Source organism: Capra hircus, chromosome 1 (genome assembly GCF_001704415.2).
Source record: "Capra hircus breed San Clemente chromosome 1, ASM170441v1, whole genome shotgun sequence".
NCBI lineage: Eukaryota > Metazoa > Chordata > Mammalia > Artiodactyla > Bovidae > Capra > Capra hircus.
In genome coordinates this window covers 152,569,687-152,592,929 of record NC_030808.1, presented here as the reverse complement: position 1 = coordinate 152,592,929, position 23,243 = coordinate 152,569,687, and the positions used below count along the sequence as shown (strand labels likewise).

The window sequence follows — 23,243 nt, the reverse complement described above, 5'->3', positions numbered from 1 at the left end:
CAGAAAGTCCACAGTGACAGTAGTCTGAGCTCGAAAAACCCTGCTCCAAGAGGAAAGTTGCTGGGGAAGTTAAGTAGTTTCTTTTTACTTTATTTAAGTGATTGCATTTTTCTCACATTGTGATAAAGATACTGTCCTCTTTGCTTTAGACGTGGCATACATGGAATGTTCCCCCTCCATTTGGCAGCCTTAAGTGGTTTTTCAGATTGCTGTAGGAAACTTCTTTCTTCTGGTGAGTGGAACCTTCACAGACAAATTATCCTCTTTTATGCTTCCCCCAAACTCCCTTCTCTCCTGCTTTTGCAAAATTATATACAAATATGTCCAAATATGGATCATTTATTAACCCCTCTTAGAAGATGTTGGGCCCTATAAGATTTGATTTTCCCTTCAACTCTGGGAAAGGTTTTATTTTTCTAGTGATTTCTTCTTTTCTCTTAGTTGGGGAATGGCATGTGGAATATTTCTAAAGTAGTCCCTTTATGTCTGGAAGCAAAATATCTTCATTTGCATGGTTCCTTTTTAAGAGCCAGTGACCAGTTTACAGTCTCTTCTAGGTCTGAAATTTATACCATATTTAATTACTATTTTAAAATTCCATGGTCATAGTTTGAAACAAAACAGTATCAGTAGCTTTCTGTTAATATAAATATTACTATAAAGATAATTATGAAAATGCATAGAAGTACTAAATATATGAGATTTTACTTTAAATAGTATTCTATTCGCATGTTACAAAAGTTGAACAAATTTTATATATTACTTAATACTTATGCTTGCTGAAAGAATTATGGGAGTTTCTGGGAAAATCAGCGTATTGTGAGGCAGACCCTTCTGAGTTTTTCTTAATGATACCTTTTTTTCCGCCTTGGCTTTGCTGGGTCTTCGTTGCTGAGAGGGCTTCTTCTTGGTTGGGGAGGGCAGGGGCTGCCCCGTAGCTGTGGTGACAGCTTCATGTTGCGCTGGCCTCTCTTGGTGCGGAGCTCCAGCTCTAGGCGTGCTGGCTCCAGAGTCGTGGCTCCCGGGCTCCAGAGGGCAGGCTCAGTAGCTGTGGTGCTCGAGCTCAGCTGCCCTGCAGCATGTGGGATCCTCCCGGACCAGGGATTGAACCTGCATCTTCTGCTTCTGCAGGTGCATTCTTTACCACTGAGCCACCAGGGAATCCCTTAGTGATATCTTTTAAGTGATGTAATTGTGTTTTGAGTGTTTTTAAGTGTATGCATGCCACAAGTAATCACATACTCATTTATCTATGAAAGAGAATTATAAAACTCTCTTCTCAGTGTTAGTAGTAATCCACGGGTAGCAAAGGAAAAAGTTTACTAAGAAATCATTCATGGGGCTTCCCTGGCAGTCCAGTGGTTACTCTGTGCTTCTCAAGGCAGGGGGTGCAGTTTGCAGTCTGGGAACTGAGATCCCACATGCCGTGCAGCATGGCACACCTGCCCCCCCAGATGTTCACGTATCTTACAGTTGAGTATATTCACAGAGATGCGTGACCATGACTAAGTGGGTTTTAGAACATTTTTGCTACCGCCCACACCCAGAGAAACTTCATTTGGCATCAGTTCCCCATTTCTTCCCTCCCCCAGCCCTTAGTAATCAATAATATACTTTCCATCCTAAATTTACCTGTTCTAGGTAGGTTGTAAAGGTAGAATCACCTAACATGGTTTTGTGACTGGTTTTTCACTTAGAAATGTTCTGAAGGGTAGTCCAGTGTTATAAGTATGTATCAGTACTTTATTTCTTTTTACTGCTGAATAATATTCCATTGTATCCTATGACTTTTAAACAAGTACTCTAGCATTTGTTTTGAAAAACTCTCAGTCTTTTAGTGGTAATTTAAAAAAATACATTATTAATCTGTTTTCAATTAATTTGTACCTATTTGTAAGTCAAAATTTGGTGTATGATGGGGTGTGATTTTTTTACATTGTTAATGTAATGCTTTAACATAAAGTAACATGCATATAGTATTATGTAAGATGTATTCATTCTTGTAGGATTTGATATAGATACCCCAGATGATTTTGGCAGGACCTGTCTACATGCAGCTGCAGCTGGAGGGTATGTTAACAAAATTTTTACTTTTTTTAAAAACATGTAGCTGATCAAGGCAGGTTTTTTTGTTGTTGTTTCGTAAAATATAAGTCATAGTATTTTATTCACTCTGACCTCATTTGAAAACATACTTTTATACTTACTTAAACCTCCCAATTTCATCATAAAGTTATTGACAGTTGCATCTTCCCATTGTATTTTTCCTGGGTAGTAATTTGGAGTGCCTAAACCTTCTGCTGAATACTGGTGCAGACTTCAACAAAAAAGACAAGTTTGGAAGGTGAGCTGTGGTACAGTTCCTCTGTGGCTCCTGCTTAATGTTATTTGCTTAATGACTTTCTTAAATTATAATTTGGCGTCTGTGTGTTAGTCACTCAGTCATGTCCAGCTCTTTGCAGCCCCATGGACTGTAGGCCACCAGGCTGCTCTGTCCATGGGATTTCCCGGACAAGAATACTGGTGAGGGTTGCCATTCCCTTTTCCAGGGAATCTTCCTGACCCGAGGCTCGAACCCGTGTCTCCTGCATTGCAGGCGGGTTTTTTACTGTCTAAGCCATGAGGGAAGTCCTTAATGACTTCCTTAATGAGTTTCTTAATCTTGTTATTTGGCTTCTGTGAGTTAACTAAAAAAAATTCACATCATTTACATTGTGATCATGATTTGTTGAAAGATTCCAATAAGTAGATAACTTCTGAATATTCATTCTTACCCACAACCTTCTTCCAACTGGGCCCCTGCCATAGCCCCAGCCTACCAGCCACAGTTTTACTTTATAAGCACTATGCACCTTTTATGATGACATTCCTCCGCTTCCTTTATAGCTATGAAAATTTAAACCCATGCTCCCTAAACAGAACCTTACAAGAGCAGTGGTAGTTCTCCATTCCCTCAAGTCATTCTTTCTTAGAGACTCTATGGCCTAGTTTTGGTTCCAGAGCACTAGGAGGGAGGAAACAGGTCACAAATGTGAATGCAGACTCCCTGTGTAGTCACTCAGCCAGTCCGCATTCTCACTGTTCAGCCCCAGACCTCACTGTTGCTTGCATCTGTGACTGCAGTGATTAAAGCCACCGGGGTCTGCTAAGTTACTTAGAGTGGGAATTGACCCAATGTCTGTTAGAACCATATAGGAAAGGGTGGAAGGCAGTTTGAAAAACAGCTGAGCATGTTATAGTGTGAACAGAAGTCTAATGTTGTATGCATGCAACTTATGCAGTGTTATAAACCAGTGTTACCTCAGTAAGAAAAAGAAAAAGAAAGGTGGCAATATGAGCAAAATTGTGTGTCAAGAGTTTGAGAATTATATCAGAGCATGTGATAAGAGAGAGTATGTGTTGGAAGGAAATGTGTGAATAATGTATCACTGCCTGGGAATGGTATAGTGCAGAGGTCAATAGAATCACGTGTGGTAGGGAATCAGAAGTGTGTGAGAGAAAAGTGAAAACAACTGTCTGACCCCGCCATTCCTTTGAGGAACAGACTGTTCCCATAAGCCTTCTGACTGAAGGAGCCAGTGACCCAGGAAATCAAAGATCACTTTGTCTTTGAAGTGCAATATTTTTATAGCTAATTTATATTTGTAAGTGTGCTTTTTTTTTTTTTTAAGATTTATTTATTTTATGTATTTGGCTGTGCTGGATCTTCATTGCTGTGTGGGCTCTCCTCTGGTTGTGGTGAGCGGGGCTCCCCTCCTCTGGTTGTGGTGAGCAGGGCTCCCCTCCAGTTGCAGTGGCTTGTTGTGGAGCACAGGCTCTAGGGCATGCAGGTGCAAGCAGACTTTAACCAGCTCACATTAGTTAGTTTGTAGCGCATGAAGCACTGTATGCTACAGATAGGGCTTCTGAGTTTACAGGCTTGAAAGTAATTCAGGATCAATTGCATCTTCAAAAATACTATTACTATATTATACTATTATCCAATAAAGTAAAATAATTCTTCACTGTCATTTTCCCAGGTATATATTTTAGAAAACAATATGCCGTGAAGACTCTGGACTAAATTCACCTTCACTTTTCTGTTTTCTTTCTTCTTCCTCTTTTTTTAAATGAAAAGTCATGAATCATTATAGTTTTGTAATCTAAATACAGAAACTCCTAAATTTAATAGCATTCTTTTTCATTTCAGTAACTGGAAAGAAATAAGCTACAAATATTCCGTCTCTGGTAATTAACACAGTACCCTAGCTCTTCAAAGTGATGAAAAATCTTCAAAACTATGCATTTTTTGCTTGAGAAATCTGATATTACTGTGCAGCTCTCCCACATAGTTGATATTACAGCATTCTTTTTAATACTTCTGTATTTTTCTTACTTTATTCCTCTACCGAGACGTAACAGAAGCTGCTACCTCTGTACTATGAAACATTTGTATTAGTATCGGGGAAGCTTTGTTAAAATGAAAACTATTCTCAGATTGCTGATGGTATTAGGAGGAAGAAGAACACAAGTTTTCAAGTTTTGGAGCAGAATATGAAGGTTATCCATAATTCACTCAAAAAACTGTAATTGTTACTGTCTGAGCTATGAAATGCTTTTAACTGTGTTTCTATCTTATTTTACATTCTTTTACTTTTAACTGTCTTTCTGTCTTGTTTTGTTTTCTTAGAGGCTCTCAGGCATCTTGGTTTCTCCTCCTAGCTTTCTGTCTGGCCCTTTGTAAGACTTAGTATATGGCAGAAATCAACCTCCAACTTACTATAAATACAGTATTTATAATTGGGTGGATCAACTGTGCTCTTACTTCCTGGGGTGTGTCCCTGACTGCTTTTTTTCTTTTTTTTTAATTTGGGCGAAAAGATCTCCGCTGCATTATGCCGCTGCCAACTGCAATTACCAGTGCCTGTTCGCTCTTGTGGGCTCGGGGGCAAGCGTGAATGACCTTGACGAGAGAGGATGCACACCCCTGCACTATGCGGCGACGTCAGACACAGATGGCAAGTGAGTGTCACGTGGTGAGAATGAAGGGTCATTGTTTCCATAGACCAGCACCTTCCAGACGGGTGGCGACTTTCATAGCAAATTTGTATTTCCTTTTTGTGCTCTTTATTATTTCTTTCCCTGGGTGTTTAGTGTGGAAAATAAGTTGTTTTTATAGTTATTCTTAATCATAGTTATTACTACCTGCTTCTACCAGCAACCTGCCTTCTGAACTAATGAGGTGGTAGAAGAAGTATAAAGGTCCCTTTTTGTCCTCCCTTCCTGAAGCACATCTTAGTATCTATCACCTCCAAGCTTTTGCCACCTGACTTCTCAGAGGCAGCAGTGCTGAGTGTATAATCGGGAAAAGGAGAGGCAAGAGGTAGACGGACAGTGCCGTCAGAAGATGGGCAGAGACTGGACTACCAGTGTCCTCCAGAGGCAGAGCGTTCATATTCCCAAGGGATCCCTGTAAATTTGTGTTTAAATGGGGAGTAATTGAACTGGCAGAATTAGACGCATAGTTAGTGCTAAATATTACTTAAGTAAATTATGTAGATAGCGAGTGAATAAATGTTGCCCAAGGATGACTTAATAAAAACAAATGAGAGATTTATAAATTCTTTCATAATTAATATTCACCTGAAGTTGGTCAGATGTCCGTACCTTAATGTATATTACCTTCTTGGAAGAAAATGAGCTCATTAGAGTCAGAGAAGGTATCTTCAGGATCTGTGGTATTCCCCATGAGTCTGAGTCAGTGAAGGGTAGAAAATAAAAATAATGGTTTTGAGGGAAAGATTTTATAAAATATACTTCAAGGAAGTTGCATTTAATAGAGATCTATTTCCTTATAAAAAGCATAATTTAATGATACTATTCACAAATATTAATTTATTATAAATTCTGTGTCTGTAGTTACAAATCCCTTTTGTTATGTTGGATTTGTGGTTAAAATTCTAATCTTGAAAGCTCTAGTAAATATGCTATCAACGCTTTGTGTCTGCTGGTTTTGCATCTGCAGATTTGGGGAGCTGACTATATTCATTGTAGGGTTATGTTAATTTTTTTATAAGGGACTTGAGGGTTCATGGTCTTTGATATCCACAAGCACTCTTGCAACCAATCCCCCTTGGATACTGAAGAATGACTATATTTTCTTTTTGGAGAAATATATACTTTATATAGTTTCATATATATCAGAATAGTTAAATATAGATAATTTTTTAGAGAAGCTATAAATTATTTGAATTATGTTTTTGGGTAGTAGAGCTTTAAAGAAATCTGTGATAAACACTTTGTAAATCAGAAAGTGTTTGGGTAAATTTAGGTAAGTAGATTATTTTATAAATTTTGTAATTTCAAGATTTGATTTATAGGTTTTCCTAAAATAGATGATAGCTAAAATGACTATATCACATCAATAGTCCTTTACCACTGTTCCCATAAACTGCTTATTGGATGTTACCCAATGATGTACATAAATTGCACTGAGGTCACATAGACACAGAGATTACCCCATGGTCCTCCTGCCCTTAGACAGTTAAACCTGAATTCCTACACAAAAACATAAAAATGACAATGCTCAGCCTATACTGTTTGAGATTTGTGGTTTTATTTTAAGCAAGTCTACTTTTTCTTTAGAACTGTACTTAGTACTAAAGTGAATTAAATTGTTAGTTTTCTCAACTAATTTAAGCTGTTTTGAGCAGTAGACCAGAGATATCTATTACTTAGACACTTAATTCTCAGTATCAATACAAGCAGCCTGATATACTAGAAAAAACATGAGCTTTATCCAAAAGACCCAGTTTAAGTGTTGAGGTCTTCATATTCTCCTCTTTGAGCCTGAGCAAGTAATTGTTAGGCAAAAGCTTATCTATAAAATTAGAATGAATCATCCTGAAAAAGTGAAACTCTTAGTCACTCAGTCGTGTCCAACTCTTTGCGACCCCATGGACTGTAGACCTTCAGCCGCTTCTGTCCGTGGAATTCTCCAGGCAAGAATACTGGAATGGGTGGCCATGCCCTTCTCCAGGGGATCTTCCCAACCCAGGGATCAAATGCAGGTCTCCTGCATTGCAGGCAGATTCTTTACCGTCTGAGCCACCAGAGAAGCTAGATTCTTTAATATACATGACCTCAGTTTTCCCCACAATTCTAAGAAGTAGGCTTCATTCTCAGAATTGTGGGGAAAACTGAGGTCATGTGTGTTAAAGAATCTAGGGCTGTTTTTGGAGCCTCTCTCTTATTTTTAAACTATCAGAATCCCTGAGGTCTTGTCTAACACCATCACTTATTAACTCTGATTTGTTCCCTGGGAACTTCTGGAAGCTCTACGCCACAGTAACCACAGAGTACCAGAGGCATTCTCTCAGCAAGTTTTGGAGGCTTACATAATAGAATTAAAGCGTTGGTTTATTTTTTCGGATTCCAAGGCTATAAATCCCAGGAATAGGTTAGGTAATAAGAGAATCTGGAGTAATTCATTCTGCTGCCAAAGCCAGAGTGAAATGTTTTCTAAAAGGAGAAACAAATTCCCAATGGCTTCAAATACTGTTACTAGCAATGTGTGTCTATTGGTTTCCTTCTTTAATGGTTGATAATGTCCTGTTTCCCTCCCCAGGGAACGTTGTGTACACTGTGGGGTTTTTGACACGCTGCCACTGGTTCTCTGTTTTCAAAGTGACAAATAGTAACTTATTATAATTAATGTACAGTTAGTAGCACAATTCTACTCTCTGTGTGTCCCTCTATCTTCAGTTTCCATCAGTGTTGGAAAAATACATGACATCGTTTCTACTCACCCTGCTAGTTGTGCCCATCATCCTGATGCCTGCAATCACTGTAGGCAGTCATGACTCAGCAAACAAAAGCATTAAATGTATTCAGTACTTATAAACAAAACTCTCTGCCATTTGAACAGAAATAGGGCTGGCTATGAGCACGAGGGTAAGGACCTGGGGCTGAGGGTGCTTATTCTGATTACGTATAAGGAAGAAGTCCTCATGCCTTTTCTTCTGTGATAACCACCAGTAACACAGGTATTTCCATAAATTTATGTAGATCGTTTCATGTCCCTCATAGTGTCATCGGGAGAAGGCAATGGCAACCCGCTCCAATACTCTTGCCTGGAAAATGCTATGGACAGAGGAGCCTGGTAGGCTACAGTCCATGGGGTTGCTAAGAGTTGGACACGACTAAGCAACTTCATTTCCACTTTTCACTTTCATGCATTGGAGAAGGAAGTGGCAACCCACTCCAGTATTCTTGCCTGCAGAATCCCAGGGACGGAGGAGCCTGGTGGGCTGCTGTCTGTGGGGTCGCACAGAGTCGGACACTACTGAAGCAATTTAGCAGCAGCAGCAGCAGCAGCGTAGTGTCATCCGAGTTACAGACCTACTATATAGTCTTTTCTGTGTTCATGTGGTTATAGATACATGTATTTATGAATACATAGATATATTTCACTAAGATACACTTTAGTGGAGATAGATTTTCACAAAAATGAAATCATATTTTGACTTCTAATAGCATTGGGTATTTTTGCCTGTTTTGAACCTTATATAAGTGGAATCATACATTCTTCTTGGAACTTTTATAATCCTTAGGTTTATTTCTAAGTATTTCATATTTTTACTGCCAAAATAAATCTTATCTTTAAATTTTCTTTTGCTATGAAATAGAGAAATACATTTGACTATTGTATATAATTTTGCATTCAGCAGCCTTTTCAACTGTTCTGGTTATGCATGTAGGACAGCATTAGGTTTGATACCTGTACTATCATTGCTGTGAGACCTTGGGTAGGTTACTTAAACTCTGCATTTCATCTGTGAAGTGGGAGTAATAGTCTGACCTATATGAGTTTCACTTCAGTCACTCAGTTCAGTTCAGTTGCTCAGTTGTGTCCGACTCTTTGTGACCCCTGTGAATCGCAGCACGCCAGGCCTCCCTGTCCATCACCATCTCCCAGAGTTCACTCAAATTCACATCCATCGAGTCAGTGATGCCATCCAGCCATCTCATCCTCGGTCGTCCCCTTTTCCTCCTGGCCCTAATCCCTCCCAGCATCAGAGTCTTTTCCAGTGAGTCAACTCTTCGCATGAGGTGGCCAAAGTACTGGAGTTTCAGCTTCAGCATCATTCCTTCCAAAGAAATCCCAGGGCTGATCTCCTTTAGGATGGACTGGTTGGATTTCCTTGCAGTCCAGGGGACTCTCAAGAGTCTTCTCCAACACCACAGTTCAGAAGCATCAATTCTTCAGTGCTCAGCTTTCTTCACAGTCCAACTCGCACATCCATACATGACCACTGAAAAAACCATAGCCTTGACTAGACGGACCTTTGTTAGCAAAGTAATGTCTCTGCTTTTCAATATGCTATCTAGGATGGTCATAACTTTCTGTCCAAGAAGTAAGGATCTTTTAATTTCATGTCTGCAGTCACCATCTGCAGTGATTTGGAGCCCCCCAAAATAAAGTCTGACACTGTTTCCACTGTTTCCCCATCTATTTGCCATGAAATGATGGAACCAGATACCATGACCATAGTTTTCTGAATGTTGAGTTTTAACCCAACTTTTTTACTCTTCTCTTTCACTTTCATCAAGAGGCTTTTTAGTTCTTCTTCACTTTCTGCCATAAGGGTGGTGTCATCTGCAAATCTGAGGATATTGATCTTTCTCACAGCAATCTTGATTCCAGTCTGTGCTTCATCCAGCCCAGTGTTTCTCATGATGTACTCTGCATATAAGTTAAATAAGCAGGATGACAATATAAAGCCTTGACGGACTCTTTTTCCCTATTGGAACCAGTCTTGTTCCATGTCCAATTCTAACTATTGCTTCCTGACCTGCATACAGATTTCTCAAGAGGGAGATCAGGTGGTCTGGTATTCCAGTCTCTTTCAGAATTTTCCACAGTTTCTTGTGATCCACACAGTCAAAGGCTTTGGCTTACTCAATAAAGCAGAAGTAGATGTTTTTCTGAAACTCCCTTGCTTTTTCGATGATCCAACGGATGTTGGCAATTTGATCTCTGATTCCTGTGCCTTTTCTAAATCCAACTTGACCATCTGGAAGTTCACATTTCACATACTGTTGAAGCCTGGCTTGGAGAATTTTGAGCATTACTTTGCTAGTGTGTGAGATAAGTGCAATTGTGTGGTAGTTTGAGCATTCTTTGGCATTGCCTTTCTTTGGGATTGGAATGAAAACTGACCTTTTCCAGTCCTGTGACCACTGCTGAGTTTTCCAAATTTGCTGGCATATTGAGTGCAGCACTTTCACAGCATCATCTTTCAGAATTTGAAATAGCTGAACTGGAATGCCATCACCTCCACTAGCTTTGTTCGTAGTGATGCTTTCTAAGGCCCGCTTGAGTTCACGTTCCAGGATGTCTGGCTCTAGATAAGTGATCACACCATTGTGATTATCCGGGTCGTGAAGATCTTTTTTGTACAGTTCTTCCGTGTATTCTTGCCACCTCTTCTTAATATCTTCTGCTTCTGTTGGGTCCATACCCTTTCTGTCCTTTGTCGAGCCCATCTTTGCATGAAATGTTCCCTTGGTATCTCTAATTTTCTTGAAGAGATCTCTAGTCTTTCCCATTCTATTGTTTTCCTCTATTTCTTTGCATTGATCACTGAGGAAGGCTTTCTTATCTCTCCTTGCTGTTCTTTGGAACTCTGTATTCAGATGGGCATATCTTTCCCTTCCTCCTTTGCTTTTCATGTCCCTTCTTTTCACAGCTATTTGTAAGGCCTCCTCAGACAACCATTTTGCCTTTTTGCATTTCTTTTTCTTGGGGATGGTCTTGATCCCTGCCTCCTGTACAGTGTCACGATCCTCTGTCCATAGTTCTTCAGGCACTCTTTTTATCTGATCTGATCCCTTGAATCTGTTTGTCACTCCACTGTATATCATAAGGGGTTTGATTAAGGTCATACCTGAATGGTCTAGTGGTTTTCCCTACTTTCTTCAATTTAAGTCTGAATTTGGCAGTAAGGAGTTCATGATCTGAGCCACAGTCATCTCTTGGTCTTGTTTTTGCTGACTTTATAGCGCTTCTCCATCTTTGACTGCAAAGAATATAATCAATCTGATTTCGGTGTTGACCATCTGGTGATGTCCATGTGTAGAATCTCCTCTTGTGTTTTTGGAAGAGAGTGTTTGCTATGACCAGTGCATTTTCTTGACAAAACTCTGTTAGCCTTTGCCCTGCTTCATTCCATATTCCAAGGCCAAATTTGCCTGTTACTCCAGGTGTCTCTTGACTTCCTACTTTTGCATTCCAGTCCCCTATAATGAAAAGGACATCTTTTGGGGTGTTAGTTTTAAAAGGTCTTGTAGGTCTTCATAGAACCGTTCCACTTCAGCTTCTTCAGCATTACTGGTCGGGGCATAGACTTGCATTACTGTGATACTGAATGGTTTGTGTTGGAAACGAACAGATATCATTCTGTCGTTTTTTGCGATTGCCTTTTGGATTCTATTGACTATGATGACTACTCCATTTCTTCTAAGGGATTCTTGCCCACAGTAGTAGATATAATGGTCATTTGAGTTAAATTCGCCCATTCCAGTCCCTTTTAGTTTACTGATTCCTAAAATGTCGACGTTCACTCTTGCCATCTCCTGTTTAACCACTTCCATTTACCTTGATTCATGGACCTAACTTTCCAGGTTCCTATGCAATATTGCTCTTTACAACATCAGACTTTACTTCCATCACAAGTCACATCCACACCTGGGTGTTGTTTTTGCTTTGGCTCCATCCCTTCATTCTTTCTGGAGTTATTTCTCCACTGGTCTCTTCTAGCATATTGAGGTAGAGTGTCATATGAGATAGAGCATCAAAATTGCTTAAACAATACCTGATACGTTACCATCTTCCTATACGGATGAGCCATAGTTTTTAAACTCTGGTTAATGCCTGTCTTATGTAAGCACTGGCTGTTGTGTGTGCCCTGTGGTCAGGGAGAGTCGGAGGCCTCTGCTGACAGGGCCACAGTCCCTGCCCGTGGGTACACGCTCCTCTGCCAGGGCTCTGAGCAGCCGTGGAGCACGTGCGTTGCATTCAGTCCAGAAAAAGTGGTAGGAGTCCTGGGGGTAGAGGGAGAGAAGGAGGAATCTAAATGGTTTGAGCATCTCCCCGGGTTAAATTAGAGGCTTATTTGGGATCAAGATATTTAATTTGTCTAACAGATGAAGAAAACAAAGTATTTACCAGTGAGTGTGGTTTATTACTTAGGTATTTAGCCACAAATATTCCTCCAGATTTTGCATAGTTAATTTTAGGGGAAGGAAGAGATATTTATCCACAAATATTCCGCCAGATTTTGCATACATATAGTTAATTTTAGGGGAACGAGGGTTTCATAGAAAATTTCCCTGTCTTAATTTTCTGAGTTTTAAAAAATGAACATGTGTTAACTTACAGTGTGAGAGTGAGGGTCGACTCTCTGCCTTCTCAATTGCAAGTCAGAAGTGAGGTCTAGATTTTCAAGATTAAGCAGTTTTGTGGTTTGGTATTTTATAAACACCCAGGTTAAAGTGTCACTAACTCATTAACCCTTGTGCTGAAGCATTTGTAGCAAGGAAAGAACACCTGAAGAAAAGACACAAGGTCTAGTCCTTGCTTCTAACCAAAAGATTGGGAGCAAGTGATTTACTTTTCCTGAATGTCAGTAATTTTTTCATTTGTTAAAGATAATGCTCACAAAGTAGTTATGAAAATTCATACTGCTTTCGCAAAATTTGAAAGGCATGGCAATAGAAGTAATTTTATAGTTGTAAATCAACTTGTAGTCTTTGTTTTGCTGTAGGAGACAAGTCATCTAATAATGTGAAGGTAAACTATTATATGATAGGAACTTCTGCATGTATTATGGTTGAATTATTTCAGACCATTTAATGCTGTACACTTGCAATTAGTCACTGTAAGTAGTGCTTTGAGACTTGCCCTCCTACTTCAGAAAGTAAGAATGAACTAACCTACTTGTTTTTCTTTCCTTAAATAAATCTTTTTTTTCCCTGTACTCATGTATCAGCAAGTTATCTTAAAATAGTTTGTTCCACTGATAGAATCTGCCTTGTATTCAAGTCTTGGTAAGGACAACTATTTCTGCTTTATCATTCACATCTAGAAAACTTGATTAAAGATAGAAAGATATGCCCTTGAGTGAAATGTTTGTGCTTTTAAAGAAAACTTAATTAAAAACATGAATGGTGTTTAGATTATTTAGTTGAATTTGTACCTCCATCTGTAAGGTGAATAAACAGAAACCATTTCACCATAAAGGTGAAAAACTATTTGTCCAAGGTGGATGGTATCAAACTAACTCTAGAGATAAATCTTTTAATTTCTAATGAAGTACTCTTTTATTGGCTATAGTAACAATAACAGTTATCAAAATTATAACAAATTGTGAATCTTAAAGTCCTTTTAAAATTACTTTCTTCATAGTGTAATAGCACAGGAATAAAGTGTATTTCCTGTGAGAAGATCTTTCTTGTTACCTGTAAACCAGCTGTGCATTTTTCCCACACTTTCCAGTTCTCTAAAGCAAGATCTTTGAATTCTGATCTTGGTTTTGGGAGGTATTTCTACATCCTTTCTTGAGCTTCCTAATGAGATATCATACTTATTCTGTGGTCCAGATAGATTCGAGCCTCCCACCACTGGGAGTCTAATCTGTCAAACACTGAGTAGGCTGACAGGTGCCATAGACGGACAAGCTGTGGATAAAGAAGATTCTCTTATGAACATTTCATTTGTAGTTTTATGATACGTGCAGTCAGTGTCATTTAAATGTTAAATTTATGTAGTATAGGTGTATTCATCATTTTTACATTATTCAAGGGTAAGAAAAATTGCCAGTTTTGAGTTTGTTTTTATCATTGGTTAAAATGCAGGATTTAGAATTTTGAAATATCTTACTGTAATAGGTGCCTGGAATACTTATTAAGAAATGATGCAAATCCAGGGATCCGGGACAAGCAAGGATACAATGCCGTTCATTATTCAGCTGCATATGGTCACCGTCTGTGTCTTCAGCTGGTAAGAATCCTGAGTTCTTGTGGAAGGACCAGTGTGAGTTTATGTTCTAATAATGTAATGACAGTGAGAGTAGATGAATCAAGAAATAGTTGTCTTGTAATGTCTTTAGAATCCGTTTCCATCTTAAATTCACACTTGCTTCATTAAGCCTCCTTTCATTCCCTCTCCCTTTCACAGAGAAGGGGGACAGAAAGAAATTAGATCTCTGGAGAGGTCTCCTTGTGTCCTTCCCTTAGAAACCCCTATGCCCACCTAACATTCACTGCCCCTGCCTCGTGAAACGTTTTCCAGAAGGCATTAAAGAACTGTAACCTTGTCATATGTGAGAAACCATGTCCCTGTGAGAAGATTCCCCTGCATATTTAGGTGTTCTGAAAGGCCCAGTCTGATAGCAGTCTGTCCTGAAAAGGGAGACTCGTCGGCTGCAATGGAACTTTTTATTTCCAATGTGGTCTCATTCCTGAATGTATACGCCATTCACCCAACTCAGCCAAACCAAAAGGCAAGTTAAATGATTCTCAGGTGTGTGGTACATGCCTCACATTACAAGTTTCTTCATTTAAGTTTACTTATAAATTAACATTGCTTTCCTTAAAGGGGGAGTAAAATTCAAGAAGCGTGGATAAAAAAAAGAAAATGGAGGTTGTCATACTCATTATAGCATTTAGAACCCTGCTACAGAAATACTATTTCCTTAGGTTAGTATGGTATTTCTAGACTAGAATCTGAGACCCTTGTATGTAGATTTTTGGTCTATTGTACAGTTGTTTACTTAAAAGACTATAAGTTTTTGGAGGCAAAGCACAAGTTCAGAAGGGAATTTAACAAAGCCATAGGTAAATAAAGACATGTAGTTTGCATTTATCTCTTTACTATATATGACCGCTTCTTCAACTCAATATTTTTATTTTAAATTTTATTTCAGATTGCAAGCGAAACTCCTTTAGATGTTGTAAGTATTACTCAGCTTTCCCACTACTATTCAGAGTATTTCAGTATTTGCTCTCACTTGAACTGGAGCCTGTCTGACACATTCCTGGGAACAAAGATGGTGAAATCATGTTCGTGAGGGAGGGGGATGGAGGCGGTTCTTACTTGGTGGCAGTTAAATAGCATTTCTGTCAAAGTCGGAGTTTGTAGCCATTCCCTCAGAACTGTTAGTGTGTGGTCCAGATTTTCAGGATAATCCATTCTGTAAGGTTTCTGAGTTTAGTTTTCGTAATATAATGTTTTGGGATTTTTAAATTCATGTTCAAGTATCCACTTGTACTCTAAAAATGGATTTGAACTTGGGGGAGGGGGACCAGGAATAACTGCTATGATACGTCTAACAGTGCCATTTCTGACATTTAAAATTCTTTTCTTTCTCAGTTAATGGAAACATCGGGAACAGACATGCTGAGTGATTCAGACAATAGAGCAACAATAAGCCCTTTACACTTGGCTGTAAGTACTGCCTTCACAGCCAGCTTGATGGGTGGTTTACTGAAAATATCTCATAGCTGTGCTGACTCAAACTGGGCCCGGGGACTTTGGGTCCTGATGATGATGGTCGTAGAATTAGAGCTGTGAGAACTTGCTTGATGCAGAGAATCCTTTAATGTGCTTTTGTTTGTTTGTCTTTAAAAAAAAGGAAGGGGGGATGAGTTTAATTTCCCCCAGACCTGCGCTAAGGAGAGAATATGCCTGAGATGTGAACTTTAAAATGACCCGCCCTAGTGGAATGGCTTTGCATTCTTAAGCAGATAATACAAGAACAGTAATTTCTGTGGCATTTCTACAACATTTTGCTTACTTTGTGATTTTGGGGGTGGTAAGAGTGTGTTCACTGGTCCTTTGGTTGCTCATGATATAGGATTTAGTTTCATGATTTTCTAGCTTCACTAATGTCCATCACTAAGAGGAGAAGGTAGGAGAGAGTGTGACAGTTAAGTCATATATAGGAATGAATGATCTTAAGAATTTCAAGCAGGGCTCAATCTCATTCCTTCTGTGCTGAAAGAAGAATTATCTTTGAAACACAGCGTGTTGTGGGAGGTGGGGGGACTTCGAGAGTTAGGAGAATTGGGCACTGTCACTGTTTGTGAGACCTCTGGTTTCAAGTGCAGTAAACTGTTTTAAGGGTCTATACTTACTGTGTGTCACTAAAAGTTCAGTGACCCATTTGTTTCCTCTCACAAATGCTGTCATTTTTTGTCCTAATACCCTTCTGGCGTATTTTCTGACACTGACACGTGTACACTGAATTTTCTGCCTTATCTTTCTGGCCCTTTCTCCCCAGCAGTACTTCCTACCATGGTCTAGATAGCTAAGAAGACGTGCTGAAGCTCCTTGCTTCCTTGCCCTTTGGGTCTTTGGAAATACTATCTACTCTTCTAGACCTGCATAGTAAATAAGTCATCTGGAAGTGCAAAGCCAGCATGGAGAAAATAGCCATTTTACTATGGGTGGCAAGAAATGATGTCTGAGCAGATGACGAGGCAGTTCTTCCCGCGTTGTTATCCTCACTCTCACAATAATAGCACCTCATCTCTGAAACACTTACTAGGTGCCAGACTAAGCACTCTGTCAAGTTTTTGAATACATTCTCTCCAAAAGTTTAGTTCTTTTAACTAGTCATTTTACTCCATGGCTATTGCGAAGAGTGCTATTATGAACAGGGGTGCGCCAAATAGTATTTTTAAGCTGAAATGGAAACAGTTTTGTGATTTTTATAATCAGGTTCAGTGAAATATGGTTAGACCACCACTTTGGCATTTTGTGTCTGTCCCTGGGTGGTTTTCAGAAATTACCTAAGTGATTTTTTTCCTTCTAAACTCCCAATCCGGGACAGCTTGCTGCAGTGAAGACACACCGGCCTGAGGGCTGAGGAAACTGGCCTTGGTTCTGCCTTCACACATGCTAGACACCCGAGCCCCTGTCCTAGCCCTGTCAGAGGCGCCGTGAGGACAGGAGCCCTGTGCACACCATCTTGGCCTCTAGCTGTCCTTCTCTTAGTGGTGTCATTTTATTGACCTGATATTGAAGAACAAGCCTAGAGGTGATCCTCAGACAGTAGAGCTCAGTGATCTCCAGTCATTTCACCTTGAAGGAGTCAGAAACATCAAGAGATCAGTAAGGCCCAGAGAAGCTTTATCTCCTGGTGGTCCTTTGTGACATTTTCCACAAGAAGTAGCTTAACAGCCCTTTGATACAGTGTGGGGCCCTCTTTCTAGCTAAATACCTCTTTTTAGAAGCAAGTGATATTTAGCACAAACATGGTAGGATTTTATATTTTTCAATTCTAAATGAAAGTTCACACGGGATTATTTACAGTTTTGCTTGTGTGTGCTAAGCTGCAGGTCTGAACAGTATCAGAAAATTACTTGTTCCTTGTCTAAAAGGGGTGACATGAGTGAACAGAGAAGACATTCCTTCCCCACCAGAACCGTCTTTGTTGCCTTTATGTCCTGCTCAGTGTCCAGTCCAATAAGCATGATAGATGTTTAGTTGACATGTTGGTTTTGAAGTGAATTCTCTGGAGAGCCCCTTTTTCAGATTGTGTAAAGGGGGAGTTTCAGACAAATCTTAAAATCTTCTTGCTCTGCTGTACTCTAGGACAGTGCCTAGCACCTAGCAATTATTCCAGCAGGGCTCAGTTTAAATATTTTTGAAAAGAAAATTTTTGTTTGAAATATGGCACCTTGTAGGATAGGGTCATCATTTGACTTTGAGAAATCACAGGGCGCAAGTGCTGGCTGAGCTTCAGTTGCTACTCCCTCATGATTGAGGTGTAGTAGCATTCTGCCAGGGTGAAGTGGGGTCCTGAACTATGATGAGGAACTTGGGCTTTGGAATCAGAGACTCAGAGTGAAGTCTTCCTTAGAACCCACGTCACACATCACAGAGTGTCTGCCATAAACCAGATGTTGTATACTTGTGAAAAGATCACCTGTCATTTGAACTTGTATTATTTGTGGAATAATCATCCCTAACACTGCAGCCTACTAATTGATTATCAGAAAAATTTTAGTTAACTTTCTTAATTATCAATACAGAAGTTTTGGATCATCTTAAATACAATGACGTGAAGACAAGTTTGCTTACTCCTTTATGTTCCAGGGTTTCTAAGAACTTAGTCAGTCTAAACACATGTATTGTTTTAATTTGTCTTTTCGTTTGCTCCTAGGCCTATCATGGTCACCATCAAGCCCTGGAAGTGTTAGTGCAGTCTTTGTTGGATCTCGACGTGAGGAACAGTAGTGGAAGAACGCCCTTGGACCTGGCGGCATTTAAGGGCCATGTAGAATGTGTGGACGTTCTCATTAATCAGGGAGCCTCAATCTTAGTCAAAGACTATGTTTTGAAGAGAACACCTATACATGCAGCAGGTATGTCAAAGACTCTGAACGATTTTATTTACTACTTTCCATCTAATACGCTCTTCTTTTTCACTTTCTTGTATATTATACTCCTGGTAATTGTTTTAAACATTTTGATTGTAAAAATTATAATGATTCTACTCTCAGGGAAAAGATAACAGCAAGATTATATCACTTTAAAAAATATATTTTCTACTTTAGAAATTGGATAATACTCTAACTTTTGAAGTACTTTTATCAGCAACACCAAAAAAGCATAATACATTTTTGCTTCGTTTTGATGGAAATTATCTTGCATTGGTGTGTGCTTTCATTTAACAACTGATAAATATTTTACTTACTGTACCAGGGTACTGCATTAAACATTTAATCAGGCAGGAGTTACAAAGTGTCTGCCATGTGAGAACTACTTCACGGAGTGTTTTGTGATGTTGTGGGTTTGTGAAAATGGAAAGCCACATAACCCTGCCACTGTGATGACTCGGTACTCTCTGTGTATCACTACAGATAAAGAGTCACCACTCTCTACAGGAATTACTACAAGGCAGTGTTCATTTTAAATAACGAATTCAAGACCGATAGAGGTGAAGAAGTCCTAGTCGAGTATGTTTCTCATCCCCAGTACACTGTGCACTCATCAGTAGCTAGCTGCTGTGTACTGAGTATCAGTGAATCAGTTTAAAAACAAGAAAAAAATGATGGGACTAAACCGAATTGCCTAGAAGAATCCACAAGAATCACATCTAAAATCAGGAAAGAAGGAGAACTTTCACTATCAGGGAGAAAAATATTTCCCAGATGCCCTTCAGACTTCTGAACGTCTCAGTGGGCAGAGCTTGAAACCAGCCATTGGCAAAGGAGACTGTGACTGACCTGTCTGATCGTGGTGTCACCCCGTGTCTGGGGGTAGGCTGCCCTTCCGAAGTACATTGCCATTGCCACCACCAGAGTGCGAAATCACATGAGCATTTTCTTTCTTGCTTAATTCAATGAGTAGTCTAAAATTATATCAAGAAAATGTGGTTTAAGATGGACATTTTTTACTTTATCATTATATATGTATATATAATTGCTGAAATTTATAAATATCCCTTACAGCAACAAATGGTCATTCGGAATGCTTACGGCTACTAATAGGAAATGCCGAACCACAGAATGCAGTAGATATTCAAGATGGAAATGGACAGTAAGTTTTCATCATTTTTTAAATCAGTTTAAGGATTTTTAGTCTTCATACTTTTGCCCCTATTTTGGCAAGTCTGGCACAGTGTGTAACTAAGCAACGTCCAGTACAGCTTTTTAAGTGTACTTTAAAGGTGAGTCACAGAAAGACTTGTTTAGAAAGCAGGCCAGCTCAGTGTGCTCTCACGGGCGAGGTCTCAGTGGTGACGGAGCTGCTCCTGTTGTTGCCCAGGACTCCTCTGATGCTGTCTGTGCTCAACGGGCACACAGACTGTGTGTACTCACTGCTCAACAAAGGCGCAAACGTCGATGCCAAAGACAGGTGGGGAAGGACGGCCTTGCACAGAGGGGTAAGCAGAAGCATTCTTTCCTGAAAGTTTTTATGACCTCATTTTACCTAAAACTGAACAAGGCTGTGTTTCTGTTTCTCTTCATTAAGTTTTTACCAAATAATCTTTACTGTTTCTTTCGCTGTCTCAGGTTTTGAACTCTGATTTTAAGCAACCACAAAGCACAACTTAATCCAGAGAAAGATAATATTGAAACAAAATTTAAAAACCCTAAAATCTTGAATAGTCTTATGCATTTTTTTTCTTTTCTTTCTTACACATTTTTAATCTTTTTCACCTTTGAAATATTTTCATTCAATTAAAAGGCCCTTTTTCCTAGTTTTCATATTACTCTTATTTTGAAAAAATCACTGCTGTAACTAAATTCTCAAGCCACTTTCAAAAAAAGTACTCAAAATATGGTAAATGCCTTGCCTGATAAGAGGACATGGGGAGTACGGACTTGAAAATCCCTAGTTCGCTGTCCTTGGCATGTAGTGCCCAACATAGTGCATTCAGTGGCATGCAAAAATTTTCTTTTCAGGCAGTCACAGGCCATGAAGAGTGTGTGGATGCATTACTTCAACATGGTGCTAACTGCTTATTTCGAGATAGCAGGGGCCGGACACCAATACACTTGTCAGCTGCCTGTGGACACATCGGTGTTCTTGGAGCCCTTCTGCAGTCAGCAGCGTCTGCGGATGCAAACCCAGCCCTGGTGGACAGTCACGGATACACAGCACTCCACTGGGCCTGCTACAATGGTTAAGTACACAGACCCGCATCCCCTGCCCACTGTGTCGCGTGCCACAGAGGGACAGCTGCCGTGCCACGTTCTGACTGCCGTGAGAATGTGTCAGATGCTAGACTGGCGTCTGCAGATGCTTTCTGAGCTCTCTGCAAGTTAGGATCCTTATATCAACAGTGACATGTATGGTCGACATTTTAAGAGAGTGGAGTCCTAGTAGAATAGATCATAGAAGTGGAAACTAGAAACTTTTGGATACTTTCACAGTGAAGTGACTTGGCTGCATGGTTACGACAGACTTAGCTTCTGGGAGAATAATTGTCACCATTAGTCCTTTTACAGGTAATCTCACCAAAGGTCAGTGAGAGAAGTATAAAGCTATTTTTAACACACAGATGTTAAAAACAGGATTTGGCTTTTGAAATGTCACTAAGATAATTTAACTAACAGCCTGTTGAGAGATTTGCTCATCTTAGATAACAGTTGACTCTATTATGTATAGTGTAAAACATCAATTCTGTTGAAGTGTGTGCTTAGGATATTATCAAGGATATGAAGGATTTTTTATTTGTTGTTTTGAATTTCAATGTAGCATTCAGGTTATTTTTAGTCATAAGAACATATCTATAAAACTAGCTGAGAATTCTAACAACTTTCCCTCAAAACGTACAGAAAATAGAAATTACCTCTTTATATAATATCCACTTGCTTAAAAAAAATAAATATAGTGGCTGTTCTAAACTTCAGCTAACTGCCTCGCCACAGAGGAGGCGTCTATCTTTTTGTAATATACTGTTTCACGTGATTCTCTTACTGGGAACCATTTTGAGAAATAATTGTTGAGTTGTAGTAAAAGAGGAGAAATATGAATCTTGCAAAGTTACATTAATAATTTAAACATTTTCATGAGCATTTTCTAGATACACTATTTTAATTTTCATATTAATCCTTGTATCAGAATTGAGAGCTCTATTCTTTTGTTCTGAGAAAGCATTGCTCTCTTCTTGAGGATTGACCACATTTGGTCATTTTGCAACTCTGAATACTGATTGTTGTTGTTGTTTAGTAGCTCAGTCGTGTGTGACTCTCTGCCACCCCATGGACTGCAGCATGCCATGCCTCCCTGTCCATCACCATCTCCCGGAGCTGGCTCAAACTCATGTCCATCGAGTCGGTGATGCCATCCAACCATCTCATCCTCTGTCTTCCCCTTCTCCTCCCGCCTTCAGTCTTTCCCAGCGTCAGGGTCTTTTCTAATGAGTCAGCTCTTCACATCAGGTGGCCAAAGTATTTGAGCTTCAACTTGAGCATCAGTCCTTCCAGTGAATATTCAGGATTGATTTCCTTAAGGATTAACTGGTTTGATCTCTTTGCAGTGCAAGGGACTCTCAAGAGTCTTCTCCAATACCACAGTTCAAAAGGTCTTTGATGCTCAGCCTTCTTTATGGTCCAACTCTCACATCCATACATGACTACTGGAAAAACCATAGCTCTGACTAGACAGACCTTTGTCAGCAAAGTAATATTTCTGCTTTTTTAATATACTGTCTAGGTTGGTCATAGCTTTTCTTCCGAGAAGCAAGCGTCTTTTAATTTCATGGCTGCAGTCACCATCTGCAGTGATTTTGGAGCCCAAAAAAATAAAGTCTGACACTATTTCCACTGTTTCCCCATCTATTTGCCATGAAGTGATGGGACCAGATGCCATGATCTTCCTTATTTGAATGTAGAGTTTTAAGCCAGTTTTTTCACTCTCCTCTTTCACCTTCATCAAGAGGCTCTTTACTTCCTCTTTGCTTTCTATGATAAGGGTGGTGTTATATAATATGCAATAACCTGCATATCTGAGGTTATTGATATTTCTCCTGGCAATCTTGATTCCAGCGTAAGCTTCATCCCGGCAATTCATGTGATATACTCTGCACAGAAATTAAATAAGCAGGGTGACAGTATATAGCCTTGACGGACTCTTTTCCCAATTTTGAACCAGGCCTTTGTTCCATGTGTGGTTCTAACTGTTGCCTTTTGACCTGCATACAGGTGTCTCAGGAGGGAGGTAAGGTGGTCTGGTATTCCTGTCTCTTTAAGAATTTTCCACAGTTTGTTGTAATACACACAGTCAGAGGCTTTAAGCGTAGTCAGTGAAGCAGAAGTAGATGTTTTTCTGGAATTCTCTTGCTTTTTCTGTGATCCAGCAGATGTTGGCAGTATGATCTCTGGTTCCTCTGCCTTTTCTAAATCCATCTTGAACATCTGGAATTTCTTGGTTCAAGTACTGTTGAAGCCTGGCTTAGAGAATTTTGAGCATTATTTTGCTAACATGTGAGATGAGCACAATTGTGCGGTAGTTTGAGCATTCTTTGGCATTGCTGTTCTTTGGAATTGGAATGAAAACTGACCTTTTCCAGTCCTATGGCCACTGCTGAGTTTTCCAAATTTGCTGGCATATTGAGTTCAGCACTTTCACAGCCTCATCTTTTAGGATTTGAAATAGCTCAGCTGGAAATCCATCACCTCCTCTAGCTTTGTTCATAGTGATGCTTCCTAAGGCCCACTTGACTTCACATTCCAGGATGTCTAGC

General features: G+C 39.6%; 1 protein-coding gene across 6 annotated transcripts in view; it reads left to right on the top strand.

Moving 5' to 3' along the window:
* The window catches only part of ANKRD28 (ankyrin repeat domain 28), a 210,187-nt gene that overhangs the window by 170,257 nt on the left and 16,687 nt on the right, over positions 1–23,243 (top strand). For all 6 annotated transcript variants that reach the window (XM_018053043.1, XM_018053058.1, XM_018053035.1 and 3 more), the window contains 11 exons: positions 150–232; positions 2,007–2,070; positions 2,276–2,344; positions 4,861–5,001; positions 13,930–14,041; positions 14,967–14,993; positions 15,413–15,487; positions 18,210–18,411; positions 19,501–19,588; positions 19,817–19,934; positions 20,458–20,677. In XM_018053043.1, the coding sequence (XP_017908532.1) occupies positions 150–232; positions 2,007–2,070; positions 2,276–2,344; positions 4,861–5,001; positions 13,930–14,041; positions 14,967–14,993; positions 15,413–15,487; positions 18,210–18,411; positions 19,501–19,588; positions 19,817–19,934; positions 20,458–20,677 (1,199 nt within the window). The remainder of the gene's footprint in view (positions 1–149; positions 233–2,006; positions 2,071–2,275; positions 2,345–4,860; positions 5,002–13,929; positions 14,042–14,966; positions 14,994–15,412; positions 15,488–18,209; positions 18,412–19,500; positions 19,589–19,816; positions 19,935–20,457; positions 20,678–23,243) is intronic.